Genomic DNA, 14,577 nt, shown 5'->3' on the forward strand with positions numbered 1-14,577 from the left:
TCCCGCGATACGGTGAAGATCCCACTGACTACTGGCTATTGCCGGCTGACTAGACAGATTGAATGGCTGCGGGCTGCGATTAGGGTAACTGTAACGTAAAGGGGAAGAGGGGGGGGGGGCGCAGTCTTTTTCGCAGTCCATCCCGTCTGTTTACACATCGCTAGACAGGGACGAATCGTCGTAGAATGGGGATCCCGAGGGGCGGAAGAAGACAGCTTTTCGCCGCGTGTTATCACTCGTCCGGGTCGGGCAACATACACACACCATTATCAGCGCAATCGAAACATCATTTCGCGCGCCCTCAATGATGGGTTTTCTTGAAACTGCTGGGGCGGGATGACTGGTTTTTTTTTGAGTGTGTGTTTCTCCCGGATTCTACCCCACCCGGTCCTGTTCCGTCCGTCCCAGGTGTGGATGCTTCGTAGTTTGCCAACGTTCTGCTCGATTACTTTCAGACAGAGAGTGTGATATGAGCTGCTTCTCTTTGCGTTGTTTTTCTTTCCCTTTTCCCTCCGCTGACGGGTATCACAGGAGGCTGGGTTTTTTTTTTTTTGAAGCTCTGGAACATTGAAGATCTCCGCCTTCGAAATTCATTTCCATGGCTGCTAGATGTTTTTGGGGTGAATTTTGACAAATGTTTGGTTTTCGACCATATCTTTTGGATTGTGGAAGCGAAGGAGGATATTGGAACCAGGAGAAGTGCGTACAATTGACGGGAAATATAATGGAGTGTCTGGGTCCGATTCAATCGCGCAACTAGGTCATGCGGAAACTTGCAATTTCTTGGGAAGATTTGAAGAACACAGACGACCAACCTCCCGTAATTGGAATCGTTGAATTATAAACCTCAAAATCAAAACTTTGAAAGAGTTGGCTCTTAGGCACAAAGTGGGTTTTACTTCCTACATTTGTCGCAGGTTTTAAGGAACATTGCACAAAAACCCTTACACAATCTAACAGTCTTCCTTTGGCCCATCAAGCGGCGCTACGCACAGCAAGTGCGGATGCTGCTCGTACAGATGGTAATACAAAACCAGCAGGAATCGGCACGACACGTCGCTGGGGCTATAAAAGCTCCCCATACAGCAATTGCACAGGAACATCAGGCCAGCCTCCGGTCCGATGCCATCGGTATGAGCAGTAACGCGTACGCGACTGTAGTTGCTGTTGGCCCTAAATTTGAGCAATCGCACGTGAAGGTGATTGTCAAAGATGCTGCTCACTTCGGCCATTGGTCACTTCGAAATGATCTGAAATAAAGACGACCCAATTGTAAACATCCGTTGCTTCACTTAATTAACAGGAAAAACTTACATTTTTTAGGTTAGTATTAGTGCTTTCTGGTGCTTCACGTGCCGCAGGTTTCGAAGGAGGCGGAGAATGCTTTCCTGCTCTTGTGCGTTGCACAACTTTGTGGCTGCTGATAGGCCGCGGAAAATAACCTCCAAAATTAAACGTCAAACGATGACGGTGGGGTTATTTTTAAACTCAAAAATAGTGATGGGAAAAATTAAGTTTTCGACGGAATCGATTCCGGCTAGCTCCGAAGATTTCTGGAATCGACACCGGATAGTAGGTACGGAATCGGTTTCTGGAATCGATTCCGACATTGGTCCTAGAATCAGAATCGGGACAGGAATTAGTTCCGGAATCGTAATCAGCTCCGGAATCATAATCGGTTTGCGGAATTGGAATCGTTTCCTGAATCGAAATTCGCTCCGAAATCAGAATCGGCTTCGAAATTACAATCGGCTTCGAAATCAGAATCGGCTTATCATTCCGGAGCTAATTCCAAATCTGGAGTCAATTCTGATTCTGTTACCGGAACAAATTACGATTCCGAGGTTGATTCCGAGTCCGGAGCCGTCTCTGATTCTGGAACCTATAGCGATTCCGGATAAAACTCCGTAATTGGCTCTGGAGTCGGCTCCTGAATCGGCTCCAGAGTCAACTCAGGAATCGCCTCCGGAGTCAGCTCAGGAATCGGCTACGGAGTCAGCTCAGGAATCGGCTCCAGAAATAACTCAGGAATCGGCTCCGGATTCATCTCAGGAATCGGTTCTGGAGTCATCTCAGGAATCGACTCCGGAGACAACTCAGGAATCGGCTCCGGAATGATCTCTGGAATCGGAATCGATTCCAGCATCAGAACCGGCTTCGAAATTGATTGCGAAGACAGAGTCCAAATCGGGTAGGTCCGATTCCGGGCTCCCACCACTACTCACAAAAGAAAATGGCTACTACGATTACTGCAAACAATTGGAAACGAAAATTAATAAATATTTTATTTAATTTTCTATTCTCTACTCTACCACCTCTATTGGGCGGTATTGGGTTACAAGCTAAAATAAATTAATTGCGCCATAGCGAACAAATACAAACAAGCAAACATCGTGTTAAACAAAAAAATACAGGAACAGTATGCGCAAAACGGTGCAAACAAATCAAACCGCACCGTCGCCTCATTTGCTAAACTTCTTGTGCTTCACGCGCACGTGCTTTTCGCGATCGCCCCGCTGCCGGAACTTGCGCTCACAGTGGCCACACTCGTACGGCTTCTCGCCCGTGTGTATGCGCTGGTGGTTCTTCAGTGCGTCGGCCCGGTAGAAGCGCCGATCGCAGTCCGGGCAGCCGTACCGCCGCTCGCCCCGATGGATCAGCCGGTGCTGATAGTAGACCGAGCCGGTCAGGAAACGCTTGTGGCACACGTTGCACTCGTACGGGCGCTCCCCGGTGTGGCACTTCCGGATGTGATCGCTCAGATCGGGCCGTATCGTGAACCGGCGCGAGCACCCGTCCCGATCGCAGGCGAACGGGCGCACTCCGTTGTGAAAGCGCAGATGCTGCCACAGATGGCTCGACTGGGTGTACGTTTTGCCGCACTTTTCGCACAGATATGGCCGCTCGTTGCTCGATTCTTCTCCCTCCGGGCGTTTCGGTGTTGCCAACTGTTGCTGCTGCTGCTTCTGCTTCGGTGGATTTCCGGCCGATGGTGATGGTGCCGCCATGGTTGGCGGTTTGTTTGTCACCGCCCCGCCGGGATGGCATTCGGCCCGATGCACCAGCAGCAGCTCAATGTGATCGCACACAAACACGCACAGTTCGCAGGACACCCACAGCCCGCCGTAGCCGTCCGCTTGCCCCTTTGCCCGGGCCATTCGGCGGGGAAAGATGTGAATCTCGTCGTACCGGTGGGCGTACAGCTCGGGCAGCGTCGCAAACAGGGCCATACACACGTTGCAGCAGTACTGCAGCTGCACGTTCTGGAAGTAGCACCCGATGAAGCTGCTCCCCTCCAGACACTCTGCCCGATGGGCCAGCACATCGGTCAGCGTCGGGAAGTGAAGCCGACAGAACGTGCACCAGAAGCCACCGGTCGGCGAGTGTTGCGACTCGTGCGCGAACAGCCCGGCACAGTCGGAAAAGCACGCGTCACAGTACTCGCAGTGAAGGACGGTGTGCACGGCGACGATGGAAAACTGCCGGCGCAGCAGGGCGGCCGGGCGTTCGCGCTCCTCCGGCTCGGCCGCGAACAGCTGCTCCCAGAACTTGTAGCGCATGGCGTGGCACAGGTACTGCTCGGCGGAGGGAAAAATTGCGCCGCTGTGCCGGCACTTTACCACCGCATCGATGTACGCTTCGGACGCCGACGTTGGCTTCGAGTCACTGCAGTCGGTAGCCGGCAGCTCCGGGTGCTGCTGCTGCTGCTCCGGTGGCGGCTCCACGTTAGTCGACACGTCCGGGTGAAATTTTGCAACATGTCGAGCGAGACCACTCTCGTGCACAAACTTACGCAGACACTGGTCGCAGGTGTACTTTTTGTAGCTTGCGAGCCTAACACTGCCGCCTGCTCCGATGCCCGTGCCGAAATCCTGCAATAGTGTGCGCTGCAAGGACTCTATGTTCTGCCGGAGCCGGCGTGACGAACTGCGAAAAGTTTCTTCCGCCTGCCGTCTTTGGAAACATGGGGGGAACCAATAATTTGTTGCGAAATCGTTATTGCGTTAGTTTTTAGGTAGAGCTTGGTGATAAAAAAAAGAACGACTCGCTGCTTACCTAAATTTCCAGTACGAAAAGAGTGTATTGCCCGACATTTTACTATGGGATTTTTTTCACAGCAAAGCACACTGCGGCACACCAATCCAAGACACATCTGACACCGCCAGAAAGTGAAGTTCAAATGAGCGAAGCCGGTCGCAAAATTAGTAACCGCAGACTCTTGTGTGCGGCGGTCAGGGCTACTACGTTCTATTACCATGGCAACCATCAGCAGGCGCTAGGCTCAGGGCAAATTAAAGACCATTTTTATTACACGTTTTTCTATTAATGTCGCTTACTTTTATTATCATACAGTGAACCTTTCTTATTTGACACCTCTCCAATTAGAAAAACCTCTCTTATTTGAACATTTTCGACAGCCACTTCATTTCCAGTACATTTTTGTCCTGCTAATATGGAAAACCTCTGAAATCTGTATCCCTCTTATTTGTGTATGGTGTTGCCATGGTTATTGAAAGATGTATGCTCAAAATGGCGATTCTGTTCGCAGTTTCCTATAGCAACAGTTAAGGCTGCATACTAAATGTTCTGTCTCTTTCTTGGTTGTATGGACCTTTCATTCACTTTCAATCTCTTTCAAATGTATTTGAAATAATCATAGTAACCATGTTCAGAAAAACAATAATCGTCTATTTAACGAAATATCAAGTTAGATAAAAAAATACTGGAAAAAAGTAAAACACGTTTTTAATGCATTAACATCAAAATAAAATTGCCCTATAAAACAAGTTTTAATTTAAAAAAAAATAGACATTTGACTTCTGTAACACCTTTGTGCAAGTTTAAATTCAGAATCGTTTTCTAACTACGATTTAATAAACCGAACAGCATAACATACACATTAAAGCTGCTTCCTTTAATGCAGTACATAAATCGTTTCGCAAAGCAGAATAAACCTGTAAATGCGTGAAGAACGACGCAAGATGTAGGTCGTTACGCTTGCTAGGGATTAGCTTTGAATTCCTGTTGTGGAGGTGCATGCTATTTCCTGTGCTTTTAATTGCACAAATTCCCGAGCAGCAACGCAACACTTTCCAATAAAATGGAACCGGGTTTTAAAGCCAGTTAATCGTAGGGCGAACTGTACGACTGTGCTGGCGCAATAAAAACATGTAACGGCGAGGATTACGGTAACAGCCCGTGGGTGCAGAATGTTGAAGCGAATTGCGAAAATAACGACGACGATGATGAGGCTACGCAACAGTTTGCGATATGATTAGCACCGGGGAAGTACTTACGTATTTTATTGATTCTCTTTAACAGTCACAAAGAACGTGCAGAAGAGGGTCGATCGAACGGAATGATGTTCTCATATTGGTACGGTATTTCCACAGTGAATAGAAGCTTTCGAAGAGCAAAAGGTTTGTGAAATAATACGATCTCTCTAAACGTTTTATTCAGTAACTGCTTCGATAAGGAATTGTAAAATAATTTATACACTTAGTTCCGTAGTTCGGGTTGGTAAACTTCCTCCTCCTTTTGGTTTCGACAAAATAAGGAAAAATAAGTATTGTAGCTAATGGAAAACATACCACCAGAGCAACGCAATCCAACGGACCCGCTGCATTGTCCGATTTTATGTTGCATACAATACTTGCATGCATTGTCACGGGGGGAGGGGAGAAAATTCGTGTTTTTGATACAGCTCTCGAACAGCACGAATAAGCCCCTTTCCGAATCCTACGAACATTAAGGATGAGATAATGAGGATGGGTTATCACTTTACCACATGTTGGAATCGCCCGATTCGAAGCCGAAATAGTACGCCAGAATGGTCGCATAGGCGCCAACGTTACCGGCCAGCGTAAGTAGACAAGCGCCCCATTGGATCTGCAAAAAAAAGGCAAAAAAAAACATCCGGATAAGAAATGTAAGCCACGATAGCTGTTTGTGTGTGTGGAGCAAAGACAAAAACGCACCACTTCGGCACGGGCAAGCACGATCGGAAGGGCGAAGCTGCTCATGACAATACCGATCGTAGCAAACATAGCGCTGGCGGCGCGGGCCGGATCATCCGATTCGATGCGCTTGGCAATCAGCGTCGGGAAGGGACACAGTATGTAGAACAGCACGACGAATATTGGCCACCATAAGCTGAAAGCAGAGACGGATGATGAATTTGTTTTGTAACTTTAATCCAATTAATGCGCCACTTACTTGTACGTCGGCAGCGCACAGGCCAGTATGAGCATCGTCATCCCGATCGAGCCAAGCATGGCTAGCATAACGATTCTAAAGGGAGTAAAAAATCGAAACAAAAAACTTTCATTATGAGAGAAAGCTTATCAATAACACGAAAACTTTCGGCCGGACACTTACACTGTGCATGTTTGGGGTGATTATTCATCGTCGAAGGACGGCGCACAGAGCATGAAAGAAGAAACACGAAATCATAGTATTACGGGTATGAATACCATTATCTACGTATGATATTGCAATTCCTCTATGGAGCAATGATAATACCAGCTGCATAACTGGTTGGAAAAGCAATGTAATGAGAAAAAACAAGATTTACCTTTTAGTGATTCTGCCATTTTTGCTGTGGGCTTTTCCTTGTTTCCCAATCTGTTTTTGTTGTGTTGACGTTCTGGTAGAAGCGGTTTGACGTTTTGCAATGACAGCACGGTGTGTGCCCTGTCGGCAATGCAGCCGGTTTTATGGGAACGGTTTGATGATGGCAGGTATTTTATGAATTGATTATTATTATTTAATTTTATTTGTTAGATTGCACCAAAATTTGAATCAGAAATTGATCGAATTATCAAAATATTTTCACTTTTTATGCTAATGAAGGTTCCATTTGCTTATTTTGTGGGCGATTGTATCTCTTCTTTTCTGGGATAAAATATTTTATAGCATGCTGGGATATTATTCCACAAGGTAATTTTCTTCTGCTCACTTTCCATGCTCACTCACATTCTTTCGTATTTTTACATTTTAATAAGTAATGTTATTTATGCCATTTTTTTAAATTACTGTAGCTGCGATAGGGCACAAGAATTTGCTTTTAAAAAGGCATTGAAACAAACTTTGCTAGATGCCTTGAAATTAAAGTTTCTTTTTCAGATAATTGCGAATCCAGTGTCTCACTATAGGAAATAGTTAGACCGACCCGCTAGAAACCAGACTGCAAGCCGGCATTCCACACCGGCTACGAGCAGACGAAGATGTAACGCTACACCGGCCACGAGCGGACAACGGCGACATGCGCAAGTAATGCGACACGCAGACCGATCGTGAGAACGGACCAATGCAGCCAGCAACCAGCGGCCTCGTTAGAATATTAGCTCGTTAGGTTTAGGCAGTCGAAGTCGAAGTCTAGCATCAGCAAGATGTAGTTCATAGTTTAGCTTTAGTCAGGAGTAATCCTGTTAGTGTAAAATAAAAATCTTTTTTATGGCCAACCGGCCTAGATAAAGATTAACTAAATGATTCCTAGAGTTTTAGAGAATTACATTAAATATGGTAACATAAACGACTAATTGCTCCTTTAATATCATTTACTTTTAGCATGGAAGAATATTCATAAAAAATCAGAGTTTTCCCATATGATAGTGAGATGAATTTCATGAGCGAAAATAACCAGTGAGAAGTGAGCTCTGGGAAAGGGAAATATGCTCCACAAAAATGTTCATTGGGTAACGGACCAGCAGAACTGTCAACACGTTGAATCAAACAGCCGTTGAACGGTTTTGGCGCTGTACTGTGTTGTTATTTTGTACGGCATTCAACAGCGACCCTGTAAAATCATACAAAATGGAAGAATCTAGCAAGGTTTGGCCGACTGTGCACCTAATTCGTAGCAAAGAAACATAAATAATGATCTCCCATTCCCTTTAAGGTACTGGAAACGCTTAAAAAGATCGGCGGCATCGACGTGCGCCACCTGTGGATCATACACGATGAAACGTTTCGCGAGTTTTTCGATTGGTTCACCAAAATTGACGATGACAATCTCGTTACGGACATGCTGTTGAAGAAGTAAGTGTTGTCGCACAGTGCTTGTGTAATGCATTTTCTCACCCCTTTTGTTTGTCTTCAAAGTTACCAAGAGCTCGATCGCAATGGAACCGTGCTGAACGATGCACAGTTAGAAGAGCAACTGCACGCACTGAACCACGAGTTTAGCGGCATTCTCGAGCACACGGATCGCGATGTGGAAGCATTGGAGCTGCAGCTCGAGCAGCTGGTGGAGGTGGAGGAAAAGTACGAGAAGCTGCTGAACGGTGCCAAGAAGACGGACCTCGCGCTCACGAAGGAGCTGTCCGAGCTGGAGCGTTCCGTGCGGGACCAGGAGTATGTGCTGGAGAAGGTCGCCACGAACAGTGTGGAAATGGCTCGACAGCTGGAAGAGAGTCAGCAGGCAACGCAGCAGCAGATATCGGATTTGCAACACTGCTACTATCAACGGGTAGGTGTGGAGGTGATCGTTTGCGGCTTGCAAAACGGTAACGAGTTTGTGTTTTTTCTTCTCAGCAAAATCCACCCCTTTTCATCTACCAAATGCCGATCGATCAGTTCGACGCAAAGTGTGACCAGTTTCTAAAGTACCTGGAGCTGTACGTGAAGAAGCACTTCACCGTGAAACGGCTCGACAACTCAAAGTCAACGGACGATGGGGACAACCAGCAGGTGATTGATGAGCTGGAGGGCATTAAGATGCGCCTGGACGAGGAGGAGCTGAAGCTGCTGGAGGCAAAGCGCGAGTATGCGGGCGTGATGAAGCTTGTCGAGCGCTTGCAGGGCCATAGCTGGATGCCGCTGAAAGTGTCCGCGCTAAAGTAAGCAGCGGTTGCCAGGCAACCATTGCCAAAATAGGTCTGATTTTCTGAGTTTATCTTTTCTTTGGTTGCAATTGTAGGAAACAGTGCCTCGAACTGAGGGCTACCAACGAGCAGGACCTTCTGCGGATGGATTTGCTGAAGCACGAGCTAGACACGCTCATCAGGCAGGTGAACGAGCTGAAGATCGAATCGGTACTGTACGAAAACAACCGCGTCAAGCTGAACCGTGCCGTCAGCCGGCTGGAGTACATCCAGCGGCTGGACGCAAGCATCTCGCGCGAGCTCATGAACGCCGAGCTGCTGTGGGTGCTGATGCAGCTCGATCTGGAGAAGATACGCGACCAGTTCGACAATGCGGACGAGATGAACGGCGAGTCCAAGCGGTGCTTCCGGCGCATCGACACGATGCGCCAGATCGAACGGAACGGTGCGCTGGAGGAAGCGTACGGTGACTATTTGGCACAGCTGTACGCGCTCAGTGCAGCTCAAGACAGCTCCACCGAGCAGCGACCGGGCGAAGAGTCGATCCGTGGAATGAAAGTATCGCTTCAGCACTTTTCCGGTTTGCTTAAGCGGCTGTCGCAACAGTGTGACTCGATTGCGAAAGGAAAATACCATCGAAAGGCGGACGAGATGCTGAAGCAATTGTACGTAAAGGGAGGGAGTTTTAAGGGGTGCCGTTACCGAAGCGACCTCAAGCAGTGCTGCAAAAAGGTCATGAGCATCTCGAGATGTTCAGCAATGAAAAGAATGATCATATCTGAGGGTAGCTTGATGTTCATTGCTGATACTCAATGAAACGCGACATGCGAATGCTTGAGTCCAACGCGATACTCTGACTGACAAGCTGAGCTTAATGTCGGCGCAAGCATAATAATGATTTTATCTGGCTGTGAACAGTGCTGCCAAGAGCCACTGTTTCAGTCACCAACACTCATGACTGAAACGAAGCTCAAATCAGCTTACAACCGACTTGATCAAAGGTGATATTCAAACAGTTGGTGGATCAATCACATGCTTGGTGACATTTTTCTTAACACCCAACTCTTGGTCACTCACTTGGTCATGACATTTTCTGTCGGTGATAATCACGATATTCTTGGAATATACTTGGGGTGTATTCAGCAGCAAAATGAGCATTTTTTCTCAGTCTGTCTGGTTCGATGGTCTGTCGGGTCAAACAGAGCGAGAAACCATGATCATTTTATTGCTTGTGACCACTCGAACGCACCGCATATCTCCCATGAATATCGTGATGATCATCGACAGAAAATGTCACAATGTCATCAAGCATGTGATGGTCGCAACAACTGTTTGAGTCTCACCTCTGATCATCACAGTAGAACTCGTGACGCTGACATGATTTCGTTTCTGTCGGAATTTGTCACGTCACTATGTCAGTGACATTTTGCAGAACTGATCAAAGTAAAAAAAAAGTCATGACATAGTGACTGACCAAGCGTTGGTGGCAAAAATGTCTCGAAGCATGCATTGATCACACGAAGCATCATCTCTGATTATCACAATTGAATGCGTGACGCAGACATAGATTTTGTTTCAGTCAGATTTATTTATGACAATGACAGTGACATTTTGCAGCACCTGACCTCAAGCTAATTTTGGTTTTATTTGTTTCAGAGCGCGCGAAGAGAAACTGCTGTCCCGGTTCGTCTTCGATGGTCCCCTAAACTATCCTCAATTTTACGACCAAGAGTACCTGGAACGCGTCCAAAAGCTCACCTACGCACTGGGTCAGCTCGAGCGGGACTTCCGCAACGTACGGAAAGATGTCGTGCAGAACATCGAAGAACCGAAGGTTTGTTGAAAAGACCAACTGTATTCGTTCTCAGTTTGTCTTCTGCAATTAAATCTTCGTTTGCTTTAATTACAGCAAAACAAAAAGTTTTGGCTGTACAACCAGCGGCTGTGGATTTGGTTCCTGACCGAGCCGAAAAAGGTCGCCATTGCCATCAAGGAAATAACGGCCGAAGCGTCCAAAACGGCCAGCTACAAGGGCATTTCCGGCATCAAGTGTAAATCGATTGCCGATGATGTGAAGTTTTAGCTGGCTCCGGTAAGTTTAACGAACGGCTTTGTTCCTTTCCAACCAGATGTGGTATTTGCAACGTTAAAACACAACACTATGAGGTGGTATTGGATGGCATATTAGTTGTAACAATCATACAATAAATATTTACTTATGTATTTTAGTCTAATTATCACACAAAACAAAATATTGTAATCCGCACCTTGAATCCGGGAAAGAAACTAGAACCTACCAACGAGTAAAAACTCGCGTTTAAAACAATCAAACCAACCCGATCGAACAATCGAACTACACTTATTGGCTAGTAAATTATTGCAGGCTCTACCCCACACGCTAAGCCTCATATGCCCCACTTACCCCGCGAAAGCGAAACATATTCCATTTAAAATGTGTTTGGTTTTATTTGCACCATAATCCGATTGTAATCCAATTTTTGCCTTCGCGCTATATCGCTCTCAAAACAGCCCCCGGTATCGATTGTGTTGCGTTTTTTATAGGAGACACATAAACACATACAAAGAGACTTCACTTGCCCACTTTTTTACGGTCACCGAAACTAGCTTTTCCGGGGGTTTAAGAACGTGGCCCGATCGCATCCTGTAGGCTATTGACTTAAAGGATATTTGCTTGCAAAAAAAAAAAAAAGAACGGAAGAAAGGGGTTGTTTCACTTTATAAAGGCGCGTGGTATTATGGCTTGTTGGTTTTGTGCGGGCATAATCTGCCTCTCACCACCACCACCAGTGGAATGCAATCGAGTTTTACTTACTTATTTCTTCACCCTTTGTCGTGTGGCTGGGTTAACTTTGGCGCCGGCCTTGGAATAATCCAACGCGAGCATCTTGAAATTGACCTAAAACGGAAAGACATGGCACAGACATGGGCAGGGACTTGGGTGACCAAAAACAGTAACAGTATCCCTAGACCCGGATACATACACACATCCGTCCATGTTTAACCCGCAACAGCAAGGGGGGGGGGGCATGGTTACGGGAAAACGAAACTAAAATTGACATCACATCACAAACCACCAATAAATGCAAATAACCGCAGACAACCCGCAGAAGGGATGAGATGGTGTTGGGGTCCTGTCCCTGTCTTCGAATGTGAACCGCTATGAACCGGAAGGAGTGGTGTGTGTGTGTGTCTGTGCACCACCCTCCGATGTGTGTTCCAGTCCTTTCGGTGCGCGGAATTGCGTTTGAGAAGCAACAATTCTAGCAAAGCAGTGGATGAAACGGACGGAACAGGACGGGACGGTGAGGGCAAAACTCCGAATTCCTTTCGGCGGTGGTACGCCGTTGCTGTGTATCCAATTTGAATAAATTCGTATTTGTATGAAGTACGAGCGTGTAGGATCCCCGGGTCCCGTCTGGCGTTTTCGGGTGGGATTGGTCGGATATATCATTGAATTTAAGTTTAGCGAGTTTCGCGAGAAAAACGCTTCGCTGGAAAAACCGTTCCTTACACCGTCGATCCCGCCCCACGCCGGTCGTTATCGTCGTACGGTTGGGATGGCTTGGCCGGTGGCAACCCTTTTCCGTGTGATGCTGGTGCATTGGTTCGAAATAAAGAAGGAATGAGGGAGGATTTTTCTGGTATGACCTGGCATGCTCACACTTATGCGCGAAGGCGAATTTTGTACGAAAATAGGGAAAATGGGATTAAACTGGAATTGTAACGGTTATGGACATGGGGATGGGAGATTTGAAATACGGAAATATGCATGCAATGGCCACGCCGTAATGTTATACGTTCGTAACTTATGAGCCAGCTTTGTGTGAGGTGGACCTTATTTTTTAAAGCACATTCATTCAAGTAAATACAGATTTTTGTAACGATCCAGAAGCATTTCGCTCGTTTTCTTACCACACTTAAGGAATAGAATCGTTTTACAAGTTGTTGTCAAGACAATTTAACTATGTAAAAGCAATCCTACCACAGTGCAAATAAACTAATGCTATAATTGGTTATTTTAACTGCATTAATGCTTCATCACAACCCACACCCGCGTGGACTAAAAAACCATCAATACCGTCAATAGTCACCTTTCATTGATAATGCAAATTAGTGTTTCGTTATGCATGCTACACTAACTACTACAGCACATTTACATACCGACTGACAGGCAGTGGCCCGGTGTCCGGGACTGTTCCGGAAGTATCACGGTTTTGTTTCTCCTTTCCTTCCACCGGTGTTGGGTGTGTTAGTGAACTGTGCTACGCTACTTGTTGAAATAAAGGATTATACTATCTCGGGTCAATTCATTATGTATGCTAATAAAATAATGTCACTAATGCTGGGAGTGTGTTTATTTTTTATTTTGCTTTGTTAATGCTTTTGCCATCCGTCATTCGTCGGGCGGTGGACTGGGGGAGGTTTTGAAATTAAATGGTGCGAATAGCAAGGCGTTGTATCGTGGCGGTGTGATTGCACAGTTCGTGTCAGCCTATCGCATTTTTTATCTCACATGATTGATTTGCTGCTGCAGTTGTGTTGGGAATTGTTACAATAAAAACTGATGCATTCGTCCGGTTCGTGTACCGGGGTGCAACAAGCAATGAATTATTTGAAGGAAAGCAATTGGTGGTGGTGGTGGTGATGGTGGTTGGTAGCTGTAATTTAGATTCATTTGATTTACAAAAGGGAAGTGCGTTTGCATGTTAGAGCAAATAGTTGGCTGATTAAAAACTGTTCAATCAGTGCGTATGTAGCATACTATCATTCCGCTTAATCAGCATCAATTAAATCGTAACCGTGGCTGTGGCATCATCGATACGCTTACTAGCGATAATGCTAGCTATTGTAGAGCGTGAAGTAATTCATTACAAAGATGGTTAGTGTATGCGTTGTGGTGTCCAACTTCCATGTCCAATGTTGGGTGATTATTAATTAAAGCTTGTACTCTAATAATTTTCAAGCGTAAAATTGGGTTTTTTGTCTCTTGTTGTAGTGGTTATTTCATCAAAAAGCGGTTTGATCTTTTATTGATGGAGTTTCAGGGACGTATTTTGGGTTTGCATAACATGTAATGTAAATTATTTAAATTTAATTTAAATTACAAACATTTGAAAAGTTTGTAATTTTCCCTGTAATACTGTTTATTTGGGAAAAAACAGGGTTACTACAGGGCTGATACAGGGTTTTTTAGCCATTCCTGCTTGGAATTCAATATTCCTGATTGGAAAACCCCTTGAAAACCCGTGCAATATTCCAATTGGAAAACAAAAATACTTGAAAAAGTATATTAAATACCGGGGCGGTCCGGCGGTACAGTTGACAACTCGAACGACTCAATAACATGCCCGTCATGGGTTCAAGCCTAGCATGGACCGTCCCTCCGTAGCAAGGATTGACTATCCGGCTGCGTGGTAATGAACTAAGTCTAGAAAGCCTGTATAGGCCGGCATGTCCGCGTAGGACGTTACACCAAATAGAAGAAGTATATTAAATAATATACCTTCTACGTCGGTGCTCAACCAAAATGATTGTCACTTTTGCATCATGTTGGTCCAGAAGTTCTCGATGCGATGCAGCTGAACGATGTTAGGTTGGTTCGTGGACTATGGTGTCACACCAAAATTGCGCCGAAATTCGCTTAAAATGATCGCATTGAGCTTTGGCGCCATTGCTTGCCGCTGCTGCGAAGCCAGTGGACCGCGATTGCTGTTTCCTGCTATGTTTGTTC

General features: G+C 45.9%; 3 protein-coding genes across 3 annotated transcripts; 1 reads left to right on the forward strand and 2 right to left on the reverse strand.

The window, feature by feature from the left end:
- Window positions 1–2,259: 2,259 nt before the first annotated feature.
- Window positions 2,260–4,243, reverse strand: LOC120904367 (testis-specific zinc finger protein topi-like). The gene is made up of 2 exons (XM_040314284.1): window positions 4,057–4,243; window positions 2,260–3,954 (listed from the first exon to the last, which is right to left on the reverse strand). The coding sequence occupies exons 1-2, from the start codon at window positions 4,092–4,094 to the stop codon at window positions 2,463–2,465; spliced, it is 1,530 nt and encodes a 509-aa protein (XP_040170218.1). The 5' UTR covers window positions 4,095–4,243; the 3' UTR covers window positions 2,260–2,462.
- Window positions 4,244–5,421: 1,178 nt separating this feature from the next.
- On the reverse strand, window positions 5,422–6,700 carry LOC120904035 (leptin receptor gene-related protein). Its single transcript, XM_040313753.1, has 4 exons — window positions 6,575–6,700; window positions 6,217–6,291; window positions 5,979–6,153; window positions 5,422–5,889 (listed from the first exon to the last, which is right to left on the reverse strand). Exons 2-4 carry the CDS (start codon window positions 6,282–6,284, stop codon window positions 5,782–5,784), a joined length of 351 nt encoding a protein of 116 aa, XP_040169687.1. The 5' UTR covers window positions 6,285–6,291; window positions 6,575–6,700; the 3' UTR covers window positions 5,422–5,781.
- Window positions 6,701–7,713: 1,013 nt separating this feature from the next.
- LOC120904273 (augmin complex subunit dgt3) lies at window positions 7,714–11,070 on the forward strand. Its single transcript, XM_040314155.1, has 7 exons — window positions 7,714–7,833; window positions 7,901–8,040; window positions 8,104–8,470; window positions 8,536–8,840; window positions 8,921–9,490; window positions 10,482–10,659; window positions 10,735–11,070. The coding sequence occupies exons 1-7, from the start codon at window positions 7,816–7,818 to the stop codon at window positions 10,906–10,908; spliced, it is 1,752 nt and encodes a 583-aa protein (XP_040170089.1). The 5' UTR covers window positions 7,714–7,815; the 3' UTR covers window positions 10,909–11,070.
- The last annotated feature ends 3,507 nt before the right edge of the window (window positions 11,071–14,577 follow it).

The sequence above is a fragment of the Anopheles arabiensis genome, chromosome 3, assembly GCF_016920715.1.
Source record: "Anopheles arabiensis isolate DONGOLA chromosome 3, AaraD3, whole genome shotgun sequence".
NCBI classification, from domain to species: Eukaryota; Metazoa; Arthropoda; class Insecta; order Diptera; family Culicidae; genus Anopheles; species Anopheles arabiensis.

Excerpts from the sequence above, each read along its gene's own strand:
- LOC120904367 (XM_040314284.1), bottom strand. The coding sequence starts at position 4,094 with ATGTCGGGCAATACACTCTTTTCGTACTGGAAATTTAG. Across the intron at positions 3,955-4,056 it reads TTTTCGTACTGGAAATTTAG|ACGGCAGGCGGAAGAAACTT; the intron begins GTAAGCAGCGAG and ends ATGTTTCCAAAG.
- LOC120904035 (XM_040313753.1), bottom strand. The coding sequence starts at position 6,284 with ATGCTAGCCATGCTTGGCTCGATCGGGATGACGATGCTCATACTGGCC. Across the intron at positions 6,154-6,216 it reads TGTGCGCTGCCGACGTACAA|CTTATGGTGGCCAATATTCG; the intron begins GTAAGTGGCGCA and ends CTCTGCTTTCAG. Across the intron at positions 5,890-5,978 it reads TGCTTGCCCGTGCCGAAGTG|ATCCAATGGGGCGCTTGTCT; the intron begins GTGCGTTTTTGT and ends TTTTTTTTGCAG.
- LOC120904273 (XM_040314155.1), top strand. Across the intron at positions 8,041-8,103 it reads ACGGACATGCTGTTGAAGAA|TTACCAAGAGCTCGATCGCA; the intron begins GTAAGTGTTGTC and ends TTGTCTTCAAAG. Across the intron at positions 9,491-10,481 it reads GACGAGATGCTGAAGCAATT|AGCGCGCGAAGAGAAACTGC; the intron begins GTACGTAAAGGG and ends TATTTGTTTCAG.